We start from the raw sequence: 23,256 nt of genomic DNA on the forward strand, positions 1-23,256 counted from the left end.
GCTGCTCCATTATCAAAATGACACGTCACTTCTGTTTACAATCTCTCTGCTAGAAGTAATGAAATGGCATTGCCTAACTACAAGGGGCTGGAAAGTGAATGGGAGCACATGGATATTGATAAACTGTTAATGTCTTTGCCACATTCTAAAATAATATAAGCTTTTCCCATATTTTAATGAAAAACGATTTCAAAAAACTCTATATGGATACAAAATATCCCTTAAATATAATAGTTTTTATCAGTACATAGATATAGATATATTTTAGGAAACAGGTAAAGTTATGAAGCTTCAAGGTGATCTAGCATGGCAATACATTTATAATGTTCCAAGAACTTTACTGAGAGATTCTGGTATTTCAACAGCAAAAATTTGGGGAGCCAGTATGTTATTTATCTACTAGATGTTTTCTATCTTTATAATAATTTTACCTGTGATTCAAGAAAGCCAACATGAAATCATCTATTTAAAAAAAATAGCTACTGATTCTATCATGCCAAAATAATTTGTACATATATTACAATTAGCACATCCTCTGTAACAGGTTTTTTTTGAGATATCAATTTATAATTCATATTACTCTGATATATAAAAATTTAAAGTAAAAATAATTTTCAACTCATTAGAGCATTAGTGGTAAATGTGAATGAGCAACAGACATGAGGCACCAAATCTTAGTAAAATATGACACAGGAAAATCAATGATGTCATTATCTCCTAAATTTAACTCTTATTTTAATTCAATATTAATGCTTAAGACAACAAAATTTTAAACAGCATACTTACTAAGATTTTGGCAGTAGCTTTATTAACAAGACACATAGTGTACTAGAGGTCTGGCACTCAACTTGGTTACAGTAAACCAGCTTCAATATGAAGGCATTAAATATTTTTTTTAAAACCTTCTTTTTACATGCTAAATATTTTGGCAAGTGTGCAAACACAGTAATGAAATTAATATAGTAGGATTAAGAAATTACAAACTTGAAACGTGTATCCTAAACATAAATCATATAAAAAAAAGGATTACTGGTTATATAGACTGTCCCTGGATAATCAAAACTTAACAGTATAAAACATGCAAAATATTTCAGAATCTTCATTAATCAAAAAATACCAGGGTCTATTTAAAATGATTCCCCTCCAAAGGGTACCAAAGGTAATTCAAATCATGTAACACTGTAATCCTAAATATTCTTCAGTAATGTTGAAGTAGAGGTAAATTTCATAGAATTGGGGGCTTACTTATACTGTAAATTCCTGTCTTTCTCGTTCACTTAAAGCAGCACACATTATTCCATAATTTCACTAAGTAAGAAAAGAATGGCTGCTGCACTGGCAAAAATAGAATGTGTAAGTATCAAAGGCACACTATTCAGCTAGCCAAAGTTATAGCAAACATTTTCCCCCACAAGCCCTTTCCCCATGTAAACAAAAGTTTATTAAGGAGAAAAGTAAAATAAAATACACATCATCAAAAGTAAGGATTTTGAGACATCAATGTTAAGTCCATGCTTCAAAAATGTCAACTATAGTCATCTGGATATTTCTGATTACATTTTAAAGATATATTCAAATTAGATACTTTTAACATTAGATACATTTTTTTGTCAAAATTATTTATTATCTAAAACATTTTACTCTAATTCCAAACATTTTAACCACTAGTACGACAACAGGGTTTTAGCTCTCAGAGGAATAAATCACTGGAAGAAAAAAACACACAGACAAAATCCTATACTTAAGCTGCAGGCAACAATTATGGCCCTTGCTGGCACAGTGGCATTTGACTGGCAACTCAAACTCGAGGAATAATTCTACTAACACAGGGAAATTCATACATTTTGGTAAATACGCCCTAACATTCACAGTTGAAATTTTCTTTAGATCTTCCTTTTTTTAATAGGAAAATCTTGCTTTTTATCTTAATATTATTCCGACTTGTGACTTGAACCTGACTTCTTTTTCTTCTTCTTACTATGTTTCTTGTGCTGTTTTTTTTTCTTCTTCTTTGCTTTTTCCATTGCTTTTTCTTGCTCTTCACATCTTCTCTTCTTTTTTGCTTGTACCTCCTCTTTATAATCTGATTCTGATGAGGACTCCGATGATAAAGGTTTATCCTCAGGATAAGTCTTCTTTCTTTTTTTGCTGAGACTTCTGACATCCTTTTCTTTCTCTGTTTCATCTTGTGACTTCTTTTTCTTTTTTACATATTCCTTGCTCTCTGACTCAGATTCATATGTAGAGCTTTGTGATGATTTGTGTGAACGATTCTTCTTTTTCTTTCTCTTTTTACCTTGTTTCTTTTCCTCATCTTCAGAATCTGAAGAACTGCTTGAAGAATCAGAGCTTGATGAAGAAGATGACGAAGACCGAGAAGACTTCTTCTTTTTCTTTTTCTTTCTCTCTCTTTTTTTGGATGAACTCTCATTTCCACTTAATAATTTCTCTCTGCTTTCTTCTAGTTCTTTCTTCCAATTCTCGTTCATTTTTTCTTCAAATTCAGCTAACGCCTTGGAGCCTTTCTTTTTATTTTCTAATTGTTTCTTCACTTCTTCCCATGTGGGCCTTGGTCGATTCAGATAATCTTGTATTGTTGGACCTGCAGATTGAGTTGGGCCCCTCCATCTGGCCATCGCTATAGGATTCATATATGCCACCCGATTATCTCGCTTCCCCATGGTGCCCGATGGTTCCCAGAGCAGACTCTCAGTTGCTAAGGAGAATAAAGATAGACATCCTCCTTAAATTCTGCATCTGCTGGTATAGCAAGTGGGTTCCATTCTGTGAGAGAAGCAGATGGAATGATTACAAATCACCTTAAAAATAAGACAAAATAAACATGTAAGCTTAATTGTTCACTATCACATAGTACAATAGAAATTGCATATTTGCATATTTTAGACATTGTGGTATGACTATAACATAAACTTAAAATGTATATACTTCATGTAAGGTTCTGACTATCTAAAATTTTTAATTACTATTTCCTTTTATATTGTATGACACCTTTTTTTCTTTCTTTAATTCTGCTTTAGATGGTATAAAAAGAAATTTCTATAGTTGAATTATATACCAGGCAGAAAAGTACAGCAGAATCCCTTCTATCTAGGTGTCATACCTGAAAAATCCTACTCCCTCAACTCTCACATCCAGTCCATTACTAAATCCTACTATTCAAACCTCCACAATAGGTCTCATATCCATTCACTTCTCTCCACACATATTGTCATCAACTTAGTCCAGGCTCTATCATCTCTCCCCTGGACTATTAATGTCTAATATTTATTAAGTGTTTATTATCTGCCAGGGACTACTCACTGTTTTGCAATGGATTATCTCATTAAATCTCTAGACTAATCCTATTACCTCTATTTCACGGAGAATTTGAGTAACTTGAACAAAGTAACAGCTAATAAATGCTAAAACCAGGATTTAAACCAAGGTAGCCTGACTCCAAACCTTGCATACCTAGCACAACACTATATTGGCTCCTTAAATCAACTTCTTAATTGATAGCCCTATTATTACCATTACTCTCTTACATTCCAGTCCAGTTGGATCTTAAAATACTCCAGTGGCTTTACATTATAATGAGAATTAAATCCAAACTCCAATAAAGGTCCTATTTGATCTGTCCTGTTTAACTCTCTTAGTTTCATCTAGAGTCACTCATCCTTTTTCTCAATTCTATCTTCTCCAGTCCTCTCTTGGTTTCTGGAACACGCTAAGCTCCACTGCATCTTTCAGGTCTCAGTCTAAATGTGAATTCCTCAGAAAGGCAATTATTAGGTTGAACTATATAAAATTGACAATTATACAGGACAAAAGCAGTCAAATACCAGCAATTTCATATGGCTCAACCTTGTATTAAAGTATGTTGCAGGGTACGTATCTACCCCTCATATTCATTATTCTGTAGGCTAGTTCCTTGTTTCTTTTATTCATAGTACTTAGTAAATTGGTGCTTATTTTATTTGTCTGTATTTGGATGCGTGTGTGTGTGTGTGTATGTGTACCCACTGCTAAATATAATGCCAAGAAAGGTAAAGGCCATGTTTGATGTGCCTTATTCACCATAGTGTTCCCAAAATTTAATATAGCATCTGGGCCACACTAAGTACTTAATAAATATTTGCTCAATGATAAACAAACAATGAATGGATAGATGGATGGATGGCTTACTCTGGGAGAGAGGGGCATTCAGAGAAGCCTCCTGGAGTTGGTGATGTCTGTATAAGATTTTGAACCATAAATAGGAGTTCACCCAGGAAATGAAGAAATGAAGGACATTCCAGGCAGAGGAAACAATATGTGAAAAAACAGAGGAATCTCAAAGAGCACCATGTATATAGTGTTGATGGAGCCTAAAGTGCAAGAGAGCAGTGGCAGGAGGTGAGGCTGCATAGACAGAAAATAGCCTGATCACAGAGGCCATCTTAGGTCATTTTAAAATCTTGCATTTGTTCTATAGTTGTTAGGAAGCCAACAAAGTCTTTTACATAGGAGAGAAAGATGATCAGACATACGGTGGATCTTTCTGTCAGCCTACATCCTGACTCTTGACTCTTTAAGTCAACCTAACATACCTACCCATCATAAGCTCAATGCCACAAATGTTACAGTGATTCTTGGTGATAGTTTCTTCCATTTGATTTGTTGTGTTCTTCATCTTATTCTCCTTACCCTTCAGTTTGGTCCAGCTTCTCTTAGTTCTTTCTGTCATTTTCATTCTTACTGCTACTCCAAAGATCTGTCAAATATCATTGTTTCTCTGACTTGATTATCAAAAGCGCTTAGGGACTTTAGTTCATATTTAACTTGTGGTTCTCTCTGCTACTGGACACTTAGAATAGCATAATCCACTAAAACTTCAGTTCCTTGAGACCTATTTCTGACATCATCTAGAAAGATATGCAAAGGCCAGTTCACAAAGACTTTGGATGTGATGCTAAGGAGGTTGGAATTTATTCTTTAGGACTTACAGTGAAGCTAATGGGGAGATATTGACTATTTTAAACAGGACAGTGATATGGTCATATTTGATTGTTTAAGAGACAATTATTTTACAGCACGAAAGATGGATTGGAGGCATATAAGACTGAAGGCAATGAGATCATTTAAGACAAGACAAGGCAGACAAGAAATGACAGAGTCTGAACTAAAAACAGTGGCACTGTGAATGAAAAGAGGAGGGATGATTCTGGAAAGATAGTGGTACAGGAGGACTCTGAACTCACCTCCTCCCACAGATACAACAAATCTATAATTACTTGTGGAACAATTACCTCTGAGAAAGATCTGGAAACTGGATTAATAGGACCCCCACAACAAAGTACAACACTGACAGGGGTGGAAGGGGCAGAAATAAACCTCTGCTGAGGAAAAGATCACATCCTAGCCACAGTGCTTCATGGCCGGGAGCAATCTTAAAGATATGAAGCTTCTCCCAGAGGAACAGGAGGATCTGAGCAGGAGATCTATGCCACAATAGGTATCCCAGCCTTTAGATTCAGCACAACTGAGATGAGTTCCCATAATACGTGGCCTTGCTGGTTTTCAAAACCAATGAGGAATACTCCCAGAAAACTATCAAACTCAAGAAAGAGAAAAGCCTACTCTCAAAGGGCTCACACACAGATTTACCTGATCCAGAAACCAACACAAAAACCACACAAATAAAGATGCATAGTCCTTTGGTAAAAGAGAATCACTTGCTAAGCTCTGAGTGTATCTCAGAGAGACAGGAAGAGGCTAGGACCACTCCCCCAGGGACTGAGACACTAGTGGCAGCCATTATTGTGACCTGCTGACACAGATGCTGGCAGTTGCCAGTGGATTTCTTCCTCTGGCCTGTTAGCACAGGCATTTGCCCCACCCACTAGTGCACTGATTTAATCCAGTGCAGCTAGGCTAGGCAGCCCACCCTAGGGACTGGCCTTGCCCACCAGCAAGCCTGCAGGGAACTGGTGGGCCCATGGATATGAGGTGCATGGGACCTCTGAAGTGGGGCAAGTGGGTCTGCCCTGGTGGGGTGTGTGAGTCTGTGGGTGGTGGGGCACGTCAAACACAGCTGACTTGTGCTCCTGGCCAACTCAAACAGCCACACAGGGGTGTGCCCCACCTTCCAATACCTGAAACCATCCTGTGTTGCAATGCCTGGGTCTGGTCCCACCCATCTGTGCTCCTGAGAGAGTTGAGAACAACCTCACACCACTGAGAGCCTCACTGGAGGCCAGCAGAAACTGCAAGCCCCTGAGCCTAGCAACCAGCCATGCTGCGGGCCTGACTCACTTAACAACTAAACAGTAGCAGTTGTGTGCTATTAGACCTTGCAGCCAGCTGTGCTGTGGCTCTCTCTGCCCAATAAAGTGACTAAAGTGACCATAGCAGTGGCATGTGGCTGAGCCTTACAGCCAGCTGGCCCAGGGACCAGCCTAGCCTACCTGTATGCCAGTAGCAAGAGCAACCCCGCCACAACAGAAGCACACACGTAGCCCACACAAGGGACACTCCTGGAACATCTTAAACAAGTGATAAGAGGAAAGTGCACTGCTAGGCCCCATAGGCCATCTCGTACATAAAGCCACATATCTAAGATTGGGAGACATAGCTGATCTACCTAATACATAGATATAAGTACAGAGAAGCAGGCAAAATGAGGAGACAAAGGAATATGTTCCAAATAAGGGAACAGGACAAATCCTCAGAAAAAGAACTAAATGAAACAGAGATAAACAATCTACCTGAGAAGGAGTACAAACTAATAGTCATAAGGATATTCACTGATCTTGGGAGAAGAATAGAAGAACACAGTGAGAACTTCAACAAAGAACTGTAAAATATAAAAAAAGAACCAATCAAAACTGAAGAATACAATAATGGAAATGAAAAATTTACTAGAGGGAATCAATAGCAGAGTAGACGACAGAAGAATGAATCAGTGATCTGGATGAAAGAGCAAAGGAAATCACCCAAATGGAACAGAAAAAAGAAAAAAGAATGAAGACAGTATAAGGCACCTCTGGGACAACATCAAGCATACTAACATCCATATTATAAGTATCCCAGAAGGAGAATAGAAAGACAAAGGGGCAGAGTACCTATTTGAAGAAATAATAGCTGAAAACTTCTTTAACCTAAGGAAAGAAACAGATGTCCAGCTACAAGCAGCATAGAGAGCAGCAAACAAGATGAATCCAAAGGGCCCACACCAAGACACATTATAATTAAAATGTCAAGAATTAAATATAAAGAGAGAATCCTAAAAGCTGCAAGAGGAAGGCAACAAGTTACACACAAAAGAAACCCCATAAGGGTATTAATTGACTTCTAGAAGGGAGTGGTAAGATATATTCAAAGTGCTGAAAGGAAAAAACCTGCAGCCAAGAATATGCTACTTGGTTAGGTTACCATTCAGAATGGAAGGAAAGCTAAAGAGTTTTCCAGACAAGCAAATACTATAGGAGTTTACCACCACTAAACCAGCCCTTAAAAGAAATGTTGAAGGGACTTATTTAAGTGGAAAAGAAAAGACCACAAGTAGGAATAGAAAAATTATCAAAGGAAAAAATGGTAAAGGGAAATATATAGTAAGATAGTGTATCAACTACCTATAAAACTAGCATGAAGGTCAAAAGACAAAAGTACTAAAAATATCTATCTCTATGATAAGAGGTTAAGGGATACACACACACAGAATACCTTAAATATGATATCAAAAACATAAAATGTGGGGGGAGGGAAGTAAAAGCATAGGGCTTTTAATAAAAGGTCAAACTTGAGACCATCAACTTAATATAGATTGCTATTTACCTAGGTTATTTTATATGAACCTCATGGTAATCACAAACCAGAAATGTATTATGAATACAAAAAACAAAGAGAAAGGAAACCAAACATAATTCTAAAGAGAGTCATAAAATCACAAAGGAAGAGAACAAGAGAAGAAGAAAGGAACAGAGAACTACCAAAACACTCAGAAAAAAAGTAACAAAATGGTAATAAGTACATATTTATCAAGTTATTTTATTTTTTTATTCTTTTTTATTGTGGCAACAGTGGTTTATAATGTTATATAAATTTCAGGTGTATATCATTATATATTTCTATTTCTGTGTAGATTACAACATATTCACCACCCAAAGACTAATTTCAATCCATTGATAACTACTTTAAATGTCAATGGACTAAATGCTCCCATCAAAAGATATAGAGTGGCTGAATGGAGAAAAAAAACAAGACCCATAGATATGCTGCATACAAGAGACATACTTCAGACCTAAAGACACTAACAAACTGAAAGTGAAGGGATGAATAAAGATGCTCCATGCAAATGGCAATGAAAAGAAAGATGGGGTAGCAATATTTATATCAGAAAAAATAGACTTTAAAACAAAAACTGCAACAAGAGACAAAGAAGGGCACAACATAATGATGAAGGGAACAATTCAACAAGAGGATCTAACACTGGTAAATATCTATGAACTCAACATAGGAGTACCTAAATATATAAAGCAATTACCAACAGCAACAAAAGGAAAAATAGACAGCAACACAATAACACTCAACTTATATCAATGGATAGATCATCCAAAGGGATATCAATAAGGAAACATTAGCCTTAAATGACACATTAGACCAGGTGGATTTAGTAGATACATATAGAATATTTCTTCTAAAAACTGCAGAATATACATTCTCTTCAAATGTGCCTGGAACATTGTCCAGGATAGATTGCATATTAGGCTACAAAACAAGTCTGAATAAATTTCAGAAGATTTAAATAATACCAACCATCTTTTCTGACTTCAACACTATAAAATTAGAAATCAACTACAAGAATAAAACTGGAAAAGCCACAAATATGTGATGATTAAACAAAATGCTACTGAACAACTATTGGGTCAACAAAGAAATCAAAGGATCAATTAAAAAATACCTGGAGACAAATGAAAGTGAAAATGCAACATGCCAAAATTCATGGAATACAGCAAAAGTGGTACAAAGAAGGAAGTAAATAGCAACACAGGCCTACCTCAAGAAACAAGAGGGGCCAGCTCCATGGTATAGTGGTTAAGTTCAGCACACTTCACTTTGGTGGCCCAGGTTCACAGTTCAGATCCTGGGCACAGACCTATACCACTTGTCATGCTATGCCAGCAACCCACTTATAAAGTAGAGGAAGATTGGCACAGATGTTAGCTCAGGGCTAATTTTCCTCAGCAAAAACAAACAAATTAAAAAAAAATCTCAAATAAATAATATAATAGTACACCTAAAGGAACTAGGAAAAGAAGGACAAACCCAAAATCAGTAGAAGGAAGGTAATAGTAAAAATCAGAGCAGAAATAAGTGAAATAGATACTAAAAAAATAGAAAAAATCAATGAACCTAAGAGCTGGTTCTTTGAAAAGATAAACAAAATTGACAAACCTTTAGCTAGACTCACCAAGAAAAAAAGAGAGAAGGCTCAAAAAAACAAAATCAGAAATGAAAGAGGAGAAATTACAACAGACACCACAGAAATACAAAGGATTATAAGAGAACATTATGAAAAGCTATACACCAACAAATTGGATAATCTAGGAGAAATGGATAAGTTATTAGAATCATACCACCTTCCAAAACTGATCAGGAAGAAATAGAGAATCTGAATAGACTGATCACCAGTAAGGAGATTGAAATAGTAACCAAAAACCTCCCCAAAACAAAAGTCCATGAAAACATATATAAAGATATAGGCACCCTTATGCTCAGAGCAGCATTATTCACAACAGACAAGAGTTAGAAACAACCTAAGTGCCCATTAATGGATAAATGGATAAAGAAGATGTGGTATATATACACAATGGAATACTAATCAGCCAGAAAAAAGATGAAATCTTGCGATTTGTGACAACATAGATGGACCTTGAGGGTATTACGCTAAATGAAATAAGTCAGATGGAGAAAGTCAAATACTACATGATTTCACTCATAAGTGGAAGAAAAAAACCCCACAAACACAGAGATACAGAAATTACATTGGTTGTTACCAGAGGGGAAGAGGAGAGGGAGGAGGGTAAAAAGGGCAATAGGGCACATGTGTAAGGTGACAGATGGTAATTACTCTTTGGGTGGTGAACATGATGGAGTCCACACAAAAATCGAAAATAATGACGTATACCTGAAATTTATATAATGTTATAAACCAATGTTACCTCAATAAAAGTAAATAAATCCATAAAAAAAGAAAAGAAGGGAATATATATGAGACATGTTAAGGAGATTTTACTAAAATTAATGACCAATTGGATACAAAGGATGAGGGATAGAAAGGAATGTAGGACAAGGTTCTGGCTTGTGAAACTAGATAAAAGGCAATGCCAATAACTAGGTAATATAGGAAATGGCACAGACTTTGAGAAAAGGTCTAGGTTCAGTACTGGATTCATAAAGTTTGAGGTGCCTGTGAGACATCTGAATGAATCTGTGTGTAGGAAATCGGATGTACGAGTGTTGGCATTCTGGAATGTAAACTGAGTTAGAGATAAAGGATTGACAGTCACTGAGTGACAGCTAAAGTCATGAGAGAAAATTAAATTAACTTGGGGAGGATTTTCAAGTGAAAAGTGTTCGAGCACTGGATCCAACTTAACACCAACACGCAAGGGGTAGGCAGAGAAAGTAAAGCCTAAAAAGAACACTTCAGAAAATTAGCCAGAGTGGTAAGAGCTAGAACAGTATCAGAAGAAAAAGTCACGGAAATACAGAGGGAGAATAAAGTTTCAAGGTAAGGACCATAATTCTCAAAGGAGTATGTTCATGAATTTCATTTGAGCAATTATTAAATATCAAAATTTTGGGAAAAAACGTAGATGTCCATCAATAACGAACAGGTTATATAAATTATAGTATATGTATACAATGAAATACTATATCCACAACATGTTGTTGAGTGAAAAGTTCACCAAATGTAAACACTGGTTATCTCTGCATATTGGGGAGGCATTATTTCCTTTTGTATGTTTTCCTATAATGTTTACATTTTCTACAATGAGCAAGTATTATCTTTATCTTTAAAAAATCCAGAAAATGAAAGATGTCATGGACAAGAATAGTAAATGCAGCAGACAGGTCAAGTAAGATAAAATCTGAAAATGTACATTATATTTGGTTATAAAGAAATCACTAGTAACCTTTGCTAATGAAATTTCAATTAAATAGTGAGGGCAGAAGCCAGAGGACAGTGGGTTGAAGACTAAATGGGAGGTGAGAAACTAGAGACATAGGGTACATAAACTCATTTTAGAAAAAAAGTAGAGAGATAAGAAGGTAACTATAATGAGGGATGCAGTAGTAAAGAAAATGATTTTTTTGTTGTTTGTATCATAAAGAAACTTGAACATATTCACAGGGTGACAAGAAGGATAAAGTATAAAGAGAAAAAGTTTTAAGAAGATAGGAATGAGAGAGAATAACTGATGTGGCAAAACCACAGAGAAAACAGAGAGGAATCAAATTAAAGTCACAGGCAGATGATGCGTTTTCTTGCAAGAGCAGAGGCAAAATACAAAGAAAGAGTATGGGTGCAGGTTTTTCCTTTTTTTGGTGAGGGGAGCAATGAAAGGGAGAAAGTTGATGCATTTCTCACATAATAGCCCTCATCTTCACTCAATGGTAGGTTCCAAGGTCATCTGTTAAAATTAAGGCAGGTTGAGGTAGCATAGGAGTTTTGAGACCAATAATTAAAATTTGAACAACTGCAGAGGAGAATGGGAGAGGGTGCTGACACCAGACAAGTGTTGTAGAAGGCCTTCGGAACTTCAGACTCTGTGTTCTTTACTCAGAAGATAAAGCACACTGAGAAAAGAGAAAAAGTATCAACAACAAAGTCTCATGATCAAATATACTTTGTTTTAAAAGTATTGTGGTTTCCTTCTGTTTCTATTATAGAAGATAAACTTGATTTTCTGTATCTTTATTTATTTGCATGAACTACACTATTTTTTATTTTGTATAAAGATTAAATACAAATTATGAGAGCCTTGCTGGTAATCTGGGTGTTGTAACAGTTATTTGTTCATTCATTCTTACAACAACTCCCTTTTGATCATCTCTTATGTACCAGATACTAATGTTATATGCCATGGAGATAATGGTCTAGTAAAGGTTAACAGTCATTACACGAATATCAAGAAAATGAGCATATAATTATAATTGTGGTTAGAATGATAAAGTACAGGATGCTATGAAAGGTATAATGAGAGACCTAATTCAGAATGGAACGTCAACTCTGAGAAATTAACACAGCATTTGAGATCTGATAGATAAATCAGAGCCAGCCAGATGAAGGGGTTAAACAGGATGGGAGTAATAAAAGAGAATGTTCCAAGCAGAAGAAATATCAGATGCTAAGGTCCTGAGGTGAAAAGGTAAGGCCAAAAACAATGAAAAATATTTGCATTATTACACTGTTGTAAACCAGTCATCACATCAATTTCTCCTTCTTGAAAGTGATTGTATCTATGCCATTTTTTATTGAACATCCTCAGGCAAAAGTCACTAAGAATTTAAGCTAGTTAAAAGCATATTTTAATGTTTCACAGTGTAATTTTTATTGTAAATATCACTAAGGTTATTTATTTATTTATTTATTCTTGCTGAGGAAGATTTACCCTAAGCTAACATCAACTGCCAATCTTCTTTTTTGTACATGAGCCACCACCACAGCATGGCCACTGACAGACGAGTGATGTAGGTTTGCACCCAGGAACTGAACCCAGGGCACCAAAGCAGAGTGTGCAGAACTTAACCACTCGTTCACTGGAGCTGGCCCACTGGAGCTGGTTAGTTATTTTAGAGATCTTACTCTGTTTTACAAATCATTTCATTGAATTTTCAGTGATATGTGTAACTGTGGATGAATCCTCACAGACACACGCATGCCCTTCAGTTGAAAATCCTTTCCAAAATAGTTGGCAATCACGCCAAGTTTTAATCTGAAGCATCTAACTCTTCTGAAAGGTCTGGATATTTGAATGAGACCCCTATAAAAAGAAACTTAATGTTCTTTGTTCACACTAGCTAATGTAAGTTTAAGTACCACACTAGTGAAACAAATGCCTCTTACAAAGCTACTTAAAGGATTTAAGATAGTAAGGAGTCTATTAAATTATAAAATAATAATAATTTGCACATATATACTAACAATACCTTTAATTATCACACTACGTTTTGCCATTTGTTATTGAATAATAACATAGTGAACAGCCACAGCACAATCTAATTGACAGGCCAAATAAGAGACAAAGAGAAATCAGTGATATTTCACAATTTTCTGAAAATATCTAGCTGTAGCAAGTGTATGTAATGTGATATTTCTTCTAAATAAAACTCAAGCATGAATACATTCTATTCATGTTAAAGTTAACATGACTGTTTTGAAGGAGGAATTATCGTTCTTATCTTCACTGGAATCAACATGATAGAAAGCTGTGCTGTGTTGAAAGTATTGCCTGAAATGAATTCTCTAGCATTGTTGCATCATGGAGCATTTGTCAGTCTAGGCTAAAGGTGCAGAATTTGAAATACTGCCTCTTTCTTTCCTCTACAGAATTGTCAAATGACAAGGGATCAGTCTCTGTCATCTTAAGGATGATACCAGAAAGCTTATAGCAGCAATAAAATATTGCAGGTGCAAGAGATAAAAGAGAAAAGAATCGTTATGAGAGGGTAGAAGCTCTAAGTATAAATTTTAGCTAAGTATTTATTTTAAAGAAATGAGTACTTCATCCTTTTACTTATCTTGATATAGTAATATAGTAATACATCTTGGATTTCATATTCAGAAAAACAAATCATCATTATTGTCTAGCTTTTATGCTAATGAAGTGAAACGCTTTTTTAAAACAAACTTTTTATTTTAGAATATTTTTAGATTTACAGCAAAGTTGCAAGTATAGTACAGAGGATTCTTGCATCCCCTGCACCAAGTTTCCCTTATTGTTAATATCTTATATTAATATGGAATATTCACCACAACTAGTGAGCCAATAACACATTCATAATAACTAAAGTCCATTCCTTATTAAAATTTCCTTATTTTTCAGCTAAAGTCCTTTTTCTGTCCCAAGAATTGAATCAGGACACCACATTACACTTGGCCATAATGTCTCCCAGACTCCTCTTAGACTGTGGCAGTTTATCAGAATTTCCTTGGTTTTGATGACCTTGAGTATTTTGAGCAGTGCTGATCAGATATTTACTTTTTTAGAATGCTCTTCAATTTGGGTTTTTCTGATTTTTCCTCATGGTTAGAGTTATGTTGTAAGTTCTTGGGAGGAAGAACACAGGTAAATTTCCATACTCATTACATCATATCAAGGGTACATACTAACGTGATTTATCATTGAAGTTAACCTTGATCACCTGAGGTAGTATTTGTCAGCTTTCTCCACTGTAAGATTACCCTCCCTTTCTACACTGCACTCTTTAGAAGGAAGTCACTATTTGCAGCCCATACTTAAGGAATGGGGGCTTATGCTCCACCTCCTTGATGAGGGAATAGCTACATAAATTATCTGGAATTCATGTGTATGGGAGATTTGTCTATTCATCCCCATTAATTTATTTTTTCAATAATTTATTTGTATCAGCATGGACTATGAGTATTGATTTTATACTTTGGACAATACTTCAATACTACTTTATTTTACTGCTGAAGTTGTTCCAACTTTGGCCTTTGGGAGCTCTTTTGGTTCCTGTGTCCCTGTGACATACCCTCATCATTTTGTTTCTTAAGTGCTTCCTTACTTTCTGGCTCTACAAGATGCTCCAGTATCATTTTGTATATCCTCTGCATTCGCCCTAGAATCCCATTGGGGTATCATTGCTTCTAAGCCCTCTCAAGCAGATAGAGCTAAGAAATGCATGAAATGATTTTAATTTATTCAATCACATATCAAGTTTGAACTAAGTACCTGGCACTTGGACAAGTAATAAAAATTGTTTAGAGACGATATGCAGAACACTGCGTTGACTATAATGTGACATCTAGATGACATGACTGACTCATCTTCAATAGAATCCATGTTATAGTTATTTCTTAATTAGTAGGAATGGATCTCTCCTGCATACATTTCTGAAATTGTTTAAAAGGTCTAAAAGTATAGTCTAAAGAAAAGAGCAAAGGCTCTCAGAAGAACTAGCTTTGCCCCTTTAGAAATCTGCCCTACTTGAGAAGCCATGAAAACAATAACAGTATTGTTTTAGTGCCAGTGTCAATGTTCTAACAAATCCTCTGCAGAAAACCATTATACACGTAAGTGTCAAATTCAACTAAGCATTTTCCCAGAAGGTACTTATTTTGTCAGTGCATCTGATAAGTTTGAGAGACTCACTAGCAACTTTTTTGAGTTTTCCTTGACAACAGATTTTGCCCTATAATGTGTGTTCAGATGTGGTAAGATGTGGCTATACATGATGTAACCAAAATATCCTAGGATCACTGAAAATTCCAGTTCCTCTATTCAAGGGATAATCTTCCCTGAACCAAAGCTAATTGAATACTAGTTTCCTTCCATCTGTGTTGCATGACTGCTATGAAAATACACCCCAAAAATAAGATTTGTCACATACCTTCTCCCCATTGTCCCAGTTTCTATCTAACATATGACTCATAATATGAATTTTTTAGAAACCCTTGACAAGATCCCTCAAGTTACAAAGCTTGTTAAGTCAGTGTTTTTCAGCTCTGAACATCTTTAAGATTTTATTTTTTTCCTTTTTCTCCCCAAAGCCCCTCGGTACATAGTTGTATATTCTTCGTTGTGGGTCCTTCCAGTTGTGGCATGTGGGACGCCGCCTCAGCGTGGCTTGATGAGCAGTGCCATGTCCGCACCCAGGATTCGAACCAATGAAACACTGGGCTGCCTGCAGCAGAGCATGCGGCCACGGGGCCAGCCCCAGCACTGAACATCTACAACAAATTTTATTCACACTTGACCAGGGTGAAAATGCACTATCATTGATATATTAGACTTTCAAAGTGAGATAGAACTGCACCTTCCATTTATTCCTTATAATTCTATCTACATTTTGGTGTTAAAAAGTGATATATTTTATATTAGAGCCTTGTGAGATGCTTCTTCAGGCAATGCACTGTGTATTCAAACTGATTTGTAATCTAAAATCTGTTAACTTTTCCCTAGGATCTAGTTGTGCCAGGATACACTTCTCATCTCTTCTAACAACGTATAAAAGATAATGCCCTAAGTATAGGAAGTAAAATACCAAGGGAACTCCTCACTATTTTGCCAGCGAACAAAGTTCAAAACACATCTACTTATGCATGGCTTTAAATAGCCTTACTTGGTTTTACGTGTTTCAGTGCTTCAATCACTACCTTCTGTACCCTGCCACCCTGACATGAATTTTTCTATGTATGTATAAAAACAGAATAGGGAATTTGATGAAATGTGTATATATGAATATACTAGCTATGAAATAGCTAACAGTATCACAGTTATTTATTGAAGCTGGGTACATTTACACGAGTCACATCTCTTCTCACACTTGAAATGACTATATATCCATATTTTCCCAAAATTCAAAGGCCAGAGAGCATATGGACTAATTTGTTACAGTAACTAAATTATAGATGCTCATTGGAAACAAGAGTCAGTTGTGCTGAGAAGCATCACAAACTGTGAAAAATTGTATTAACATTACTTTATTAGGCTGAAATCAAAGGGGACTACATTTCCATGACTGGTCTGATTTGAAAAACCACGTGGAAGAGATGACTCAGTATTCATCCTCAGGTGGAGAAAATAAAGTTCTCAACACCAGTAAAAGTACTGAGGAAGAGTTGGCTTGATGAAGGCAGATAAAGTAGTAGCTTAGGAAAATTCGCTAGGCAGGCTATACTAACACCACCGATACAGCAAATCATCAGAGTTCATTATCATTAGAGCTGAAGACCCAGCTCCCCCATCTACTTGCTGAGTGCTCTCAGACAAACCATATAACCTCTCTGTGTCTCAGTTCTCATATCTGAAAATTGAGCCAATAATGATCATTCTCTTTTACAATCCCATCCCCTGCCCCAGGTTCAAATTAAATATTCTTTGGCCATAGTTTTAAAACTGTAGAAGTCTATATAAATGTAAAGACTTGATATTCCTATGACTATTACCATTAATCATGTAACAATGATTACAACTGTTCAGTATTCACCATGAATGGGTACTGTTCCATGTGGTTCATATGTATTATCTCATTTAATTCTCACTACTCCATGAAGTAGGTACTATTATTTTCCCCATTTGACTGATGGGGAGATTCACTGTCAGGAAGGTTAAGTAATTTATCCAAGGTCTTAGATAGCTAGAGGGTGCTGGAGCCAAGACTGGATTCCTAGCAGCCTGATTTGAAGCCTGCATTAGTAAAGAATGTTGTAGCATGAAAAGTGGCTGCAAATTCCAGCTGAGGACTCGAATGAAAATACAACGGTTATTTGTAGCTGTACATCTATCCCTTAAGTTCTGAAAGTCACAGGACAAATGTTCGCCTAAAAGTGCAGAAGAAAGTCTAATGTTAATAAAATTTAAATTGGCTGATAATATCAGTTTCTATAAATTGGGACAACTTGAAGCAGGTGTTCCACTAACTGTTAAATCGATCTAAATTTTTCAGATACATGAAGCGTAAATCTCTCTTGGGGTGGGAGTGGAGATGGGAGTCTAGCTTAAACTAGTCAATGTATTTTTCTTCATTACCATGCGGCTGGATACAACGAACTGTTATGATAATGAGGATAACTTGGGAAAATAGAAATGTATAGAAAACTCAAAACACCATTTAAATTATTATTTTCAACTTTTTTCCTTACCCAACCTAATTACCAGAGCTGTTAAAATGGATTGATTCGTTTTCTCTTCTCTCTTCACACCTGCAAGTATGGGTATGCTTAAAGAACAGTGTTAGCTATAACTAGCAAAAAGGAAATGGAAACTATACAAATCAGCCTGGATAACCCACAAACTCTACAAAGAATTTCTTCCTTTTATATTCAAGATTACTTACTTTTCCCTCATTGCATTGCAGATCCCTGAAGGGTACAGGCTATACCATTGCCCAGTCTACCATGCTCTATCCACTACTTTGGCAGATATTCTGAGTTACAGACTTTGCTAACCTGACACTGAACAATGTTATATCAGTTTATTTTTACCTATTTATTATATCATTGCCAGTAGCAATTATCATGCAGTACTCAGGAATATAGAAAAGTTCCACACTAGGAAGTCAGCTGATTTCACCTATACTCCCCTGAATCTTTTTCACCTTTTGACTGACACTGAAATAATCTGCCTATATTATTACCTGATCAGGAATCTGAATATCTTGGTATGCTGGCTTTATTTACTCCAAACTCAGTAACTCTAGATAACTGTTATTCTCTATGGAGGAAGTCAATTCTAATCTGGAATCCCTCAACGGCCCTGAATATGAGTATACAGATTACTTACGCAATCCCTTAAATCTTTTGATAAGCAGTTCTATCAAAATCTTGTAATCTATTTGGCTTAATCTATTCCAAAAAGTTTGAGCATGAAGTTCCTCATGGTGGGAACAAATTTGATATCTTAAAAATTAGAGAAACACCTAAAATGTTTATGGCATGCTGAAACAGAAGAAAACTTGCTTTTCACCAGTCTGAATTACTGACTTAGAAAATAAATCATGGCTTTATAACTTTATTTTGACCATAATACAATTTAAAACAGAAAAAATATCTTAAAATAAGTTTGAATCTGTATGGCAAAAATATATAATATGAATGTAGGTAATTCACTTATGCACTCAAACATTTATTGAGATCCTACTATGAACCAGCACTAGTGTTAAACAAGACAGATGAAATTCATGAATTCATGGGGCTTACATTTTAGAGGAGGAAGATAATTAACAAATTTGGGCTTTATTCCAAATATGTCAGAAGGGTCTAATCAAGACTTTAATAGAAAATACTGGATGGGGGAGAGAGAGGGCAACAAGTTAAATGACATAATGAGGAAACACACAGATAAATCCACAATGTGGGATGTTCTATAAAACAAACAGCTGGTCTTTTCTAAAAATTACATGGGGAAAGATGAAGACTGTTCTAGAAAAAAGATTTAAAAAGACATAATTAAATGCCATGCATTAACCTTGATTTTATCCTGGTTCAATAAAACAAAAGTTATATGAGGTTTCTTTTTGGAGTGATGGAATTGCTTTTTGGTTTTTGTTTTGTTTTGTTTTGTTTTTTGGTGAGGAACATTGGCCCTGAAATAACATCTGTTGCCAATCTTCCTCTTTTTGCTTGAGAAACACTGTTGCTGAGCTAACATCTGTGCCAATCTTCCCTCATTTTGTGTGAGATGTCGCCATAGCATGACTTGACGAGCAGTGTGTAGGTTCATACCTGGGATGTGAACCTGTAAATCCCGGGCTGCCAAAGCAGAGCACATGAACTTAACTACTACACCACCAGGCCGGCCCCAGAAATGTTTTAAAATTAGATTGTGGTGATGGCTGCAGAACTTTTGTAAATTTGGAGTAAATCATTGAATCTTAGACTAAAAATAAATGATTTTCATGGTATGAAAATTATACTCCAGGGGCCGGCCCGGTGGCACAGCGGTTAAGTGCACACTTTCCGCTTTGGCGGCCTGGGGTTTGCCAGTTCGGATTACGGGTGTGGACATGGCACCACTTGGCACGCCGTGCTGTGGTGGGCGTCCCACATATAAAGTAGAGGAAGATGGCATGGATGCTAGCTCAGGGTCAGTCTTCCTCAGCAAAAGGAGGAGGATTGGCAGTTCTTAGCTCAGGGCCAATCTCCCTAAAAAAAAATTATACTCCAATAAAGCCATTAAAAAAGATTTTGAGGGGAGATTTAGGGATATCTAACATTGATGAGTATTAGATGGTATCAGGGAATTATTTTCAATTACCTTAAATATTATAATATTGAGAGTATGGAAGAGACTGGCCCTTATTTTTAGGAAATGCATCCTGAAAATTTTGCATATGAAGCATCATGAGGTCTGTAACTTACTCTCAAATTATGCAGCAAAACAGAGAAACTAAATACAACAAAATGGTAAAAATTCTTGACTAGGTTGTGGGTATATAGGTGTTCACTGCAAAAGTTTTTCAAGTTTTCTATGTGTTTGAAAATTTCATAACAAAAAGTTGGAAAATATCTTAATTTTTAAGAGAGAGAGAACAAAAAGAGAGCCATGGAAGGATATTAAGGAGTGATATGATTTTTTGTTTTTGGTGATCTTAACAAACAAATTGGACCTGCTCACTGTATGATTTGATCAGTTGGACAAAAATCTCTCAATTGCTGAAAACTAAATAAATTGAGTGTATGGAGAAATAACTGATTATGAAACTACAAATAATCTTGGCCTAAGGTCGCCTGCAGCAGTACAGTCCTCCCCCCTTATCCACAGGGGATAACTTCCAAGACCTCCAGTAGATTCCTGAAACCACGGATAGTACCGAAACCCTATATATACTATGTTTTTTCCTATACATGCATACCTATGATAAAGTTTAATTTATAAATTAGGCAAAGTCAGAGATTAACAGCAATAACTAATAATAAAATAGAACAATTATAACAATACACTGTAATAAAAGTTATCATAGATCTTAGCAACCAAAGCATATGGGTTTTTTCCTTTCCTTATTAACTTTCACCTTTTCACTTAAAGGAAACACTTCACAGCTTCTCTTTGGCATATACAAATTTCCAGCATCACTCCTCTTGCACTTTGCGGCTAATATTATGTAAAATAAGGGTTACTTGAATACAAGCACTGCGATAGCGCCACAGTTGATCAGATGACCAAGACGGCTACTAAGTAATAAGTGTCTAGTAGCTTATAGAGCATGGATAGGCTGGAGAAAGGGATGATTTATATCCTGGGTAGGAGGGAGCAGGATGACATGAGATTTCATCACAATAGTCAGAACGGTGAGCAATTTAAAGCTTATAAATTGTTTATTTCTGAAGTTTTCCATTTAATATTTTTGGACTGCACTTGACCGTGGGTAACTGAAACTGTGGAAAGGGAAACCAAAGTTAAAGGGAGACTACTGTATAAATAGTGGTCATGCATTTCACCTTTCTATTCTGCTTCCTCTCTCTTCTACTTTTACCTTTCACTTTTGGCTAGTTCACTTTTGTTGTGGCCAACACATAAAGTCAAGGATCCCTAATGCTCTTGGCATAAAAACCAAAGACCTTAATTGAGTCTATGGGCTCCAGTCTAAATAATCTGGCCACTACTTCTCTCTTCAAGCTTACCTTCCGCCCCATTCATCCTCCTCCCTCCCTGTATTTCAAACTCAATGATCTTTACTCAGTATCTCAGATATGCCATATTCCCTCTACCCAGGGCCTTTGCACATAGTATTCCCGTCCCTAAGTGCAACCTGAATATTCTTTATTTAGAGAAACCTTTATTGATGTCCTTGAAAAAGTTAGGGCAGACACTTATGCCCTGATAGGATCTTGTATTTTTTCTTTTAATACTCATTGCAATGATAATTATCTAATTATTTGTGCAATAATAAATTTATTACCATTCTCCTCCACTAGATTATGGTTTCATAAGGAAAGGATCTATGTGTAGTATACTTACTGCCGAAGCTCTCAAAAAACATTAACATATAAATATGCTATTGTTTCTTTCATTTAAAAACCAAAAAGATCACCTCTCTCAACCCCATTTTCCCTGTTATCTAAGTCTCCCTTTCTCTGTTGCCCTTTTTTAGCAAAACTCTTAGAAAGAGCTGTTTATACAGTTTTCACCTTCTCTTCTCCCACTCTCTCTTGAATCTACACCAATGGGGCTTTCACCTCAATCACTTCATGGGAACATTTTTTGTCCAGGATACTAATGACCTCCACGTCACTAAAACTAATGATCAATTCTCATACTTTGTCTTACCTTCATCAATAAGCATCAATTCACAAAGTGGATCACTCCCTCATCCGTGAAACACTTACCTCAGTTGGCTTACAGAATTACACACACTCATGGCTTTCCTCTCACCTTCCTAACTGCTTCTTTCTAGTCTCCTTTTCAGATTCTTCCACTTTGATCAAAAATAAATGAGAAACGAGATAATATTTGTTAAAGTCCTTGCACTAAGTTGGCAGTAAGTTTGAGCTTACAGAAGTAAAACTTAAAGTAACCAAAAAATGTAAACAAATTTGAAAAGTCATGCTGACCAGAACAAAAGCTTCTTTTATTCAGCCAAAGTAATAATCCTCCTTAAAAGGTTATGATTAGCCTTTCTCACCATTATAGCAATTTATTCAATCATAAACAGCTGTCTACTATAAGTAACGACAGACTGCTCCCTGCTTTCACACTTTTCCTACCTATAATTGGTCCCCTAATGCATTCTCTCCTCATTGCCTACTGAAACTCCTCTACCCGCAATGGAATCATTGTTCTGAAACCCAACAAAATTCTGCCCCAACACCTGGACTCCTATTTTATATTTCTATAGTACTTTCAAATTTACAACGTATATTAACAAAAGAGCAATATTGAGGTAAATCTTATGAAATAATTTCACAGTCCAAAACAATCTAAGGAATAAATTTGTTTTCTACCAGTCTGGAGTCTGGAGTTTGATGGACTCAAACCCTAGTTCTGTCACTTCCTGGTTATAAACCTAGACTACACCACTATCAACAGATTCCTTGCTCTTACTTTCCCCTCCTCCATCTCCTGAATCCTCTTCCATCTGAACATCCTCAATTAAATAGTTCTTTATTTCCAGAGGAAGCTCAAAAATTTCTATATAAAAGGAGCTTGGGGAAGTAATCTGGTTCTTAGAGAAAGTTAGGGACTTAAAGTTGTACTTCCAGGGAAGCACACTTGTTTACTTAAGATTTTTTATTTGAGGTGGCTATGGGGAGATGATGGAGACTTGAGGGGGAATAATATCTCCTAGGCTACTCCATAGCATCACCACCTACCTATTTCTTCTCTTCCTGAACAGGGAAGGCCTCCTCAGAGCATTTTATTTTCTATTATGCACCTTGCAAGACACAGCACGGTGAAGCTGGCAGCCATTTTGTTTTCCATTAGCTCTGCCCCAAATCAGTTATCCTTATAAAACTGCCATCTACTTCCTCAATACTCACTGTGATTTGCACACAGTTCTGACCAATTAGAGGCCTGGAACTGG

The 23,256-nt window shown here is 36.2% G+C and overlaps 1 protein-coding gene across 2 annotated transcripts in view; it reads right to left on the bottom strand.

Moving 5' to 3' along the window:
- Window positions 1-1,688: 1,688 nt before the first annotated feature.
- The window catches only part of FAM133A (family with sequence similarity 133 member A), a 41,601-nt gene continuing 20,033 nt past the window's right edge, over window positions 1,689-23,256 (bottom strand). The window contains exon 3 of one of the 2 annotated variants that reach the window (XM_046674054.1): window positions 1,689-2,716. In XM_046674054.1, coding sequence (XP_046530010.1) covers window positions 1,932-2,681 — 750 coding nt within the window. In that variant the 5' untranslated portion in view covers window positions 2,682-2,716 and the 3' untranslated portion in view covers window positions 1,689-1,931. Of the gene's footprint in view, window positions 2,785-23,256 lie in introns of both variants that reach the window. The other variant, XM_046674052.1, reaches the window with a different exon arrangement.

Source organism: Equus quagga, chromosome 10 (assembly GCF_021613505.1).
Source record: "Equus quagga isolate Etosha38 chromosome 10, UCLA_HA_Equagga_1.0, whole genome shotgun sequence".
Taxonomy (NCBI): Eukaryota; Metazoa; Chordata; class Mammalia; order Perissodactyla; family Equidae; genus Equus; species Equus quagga.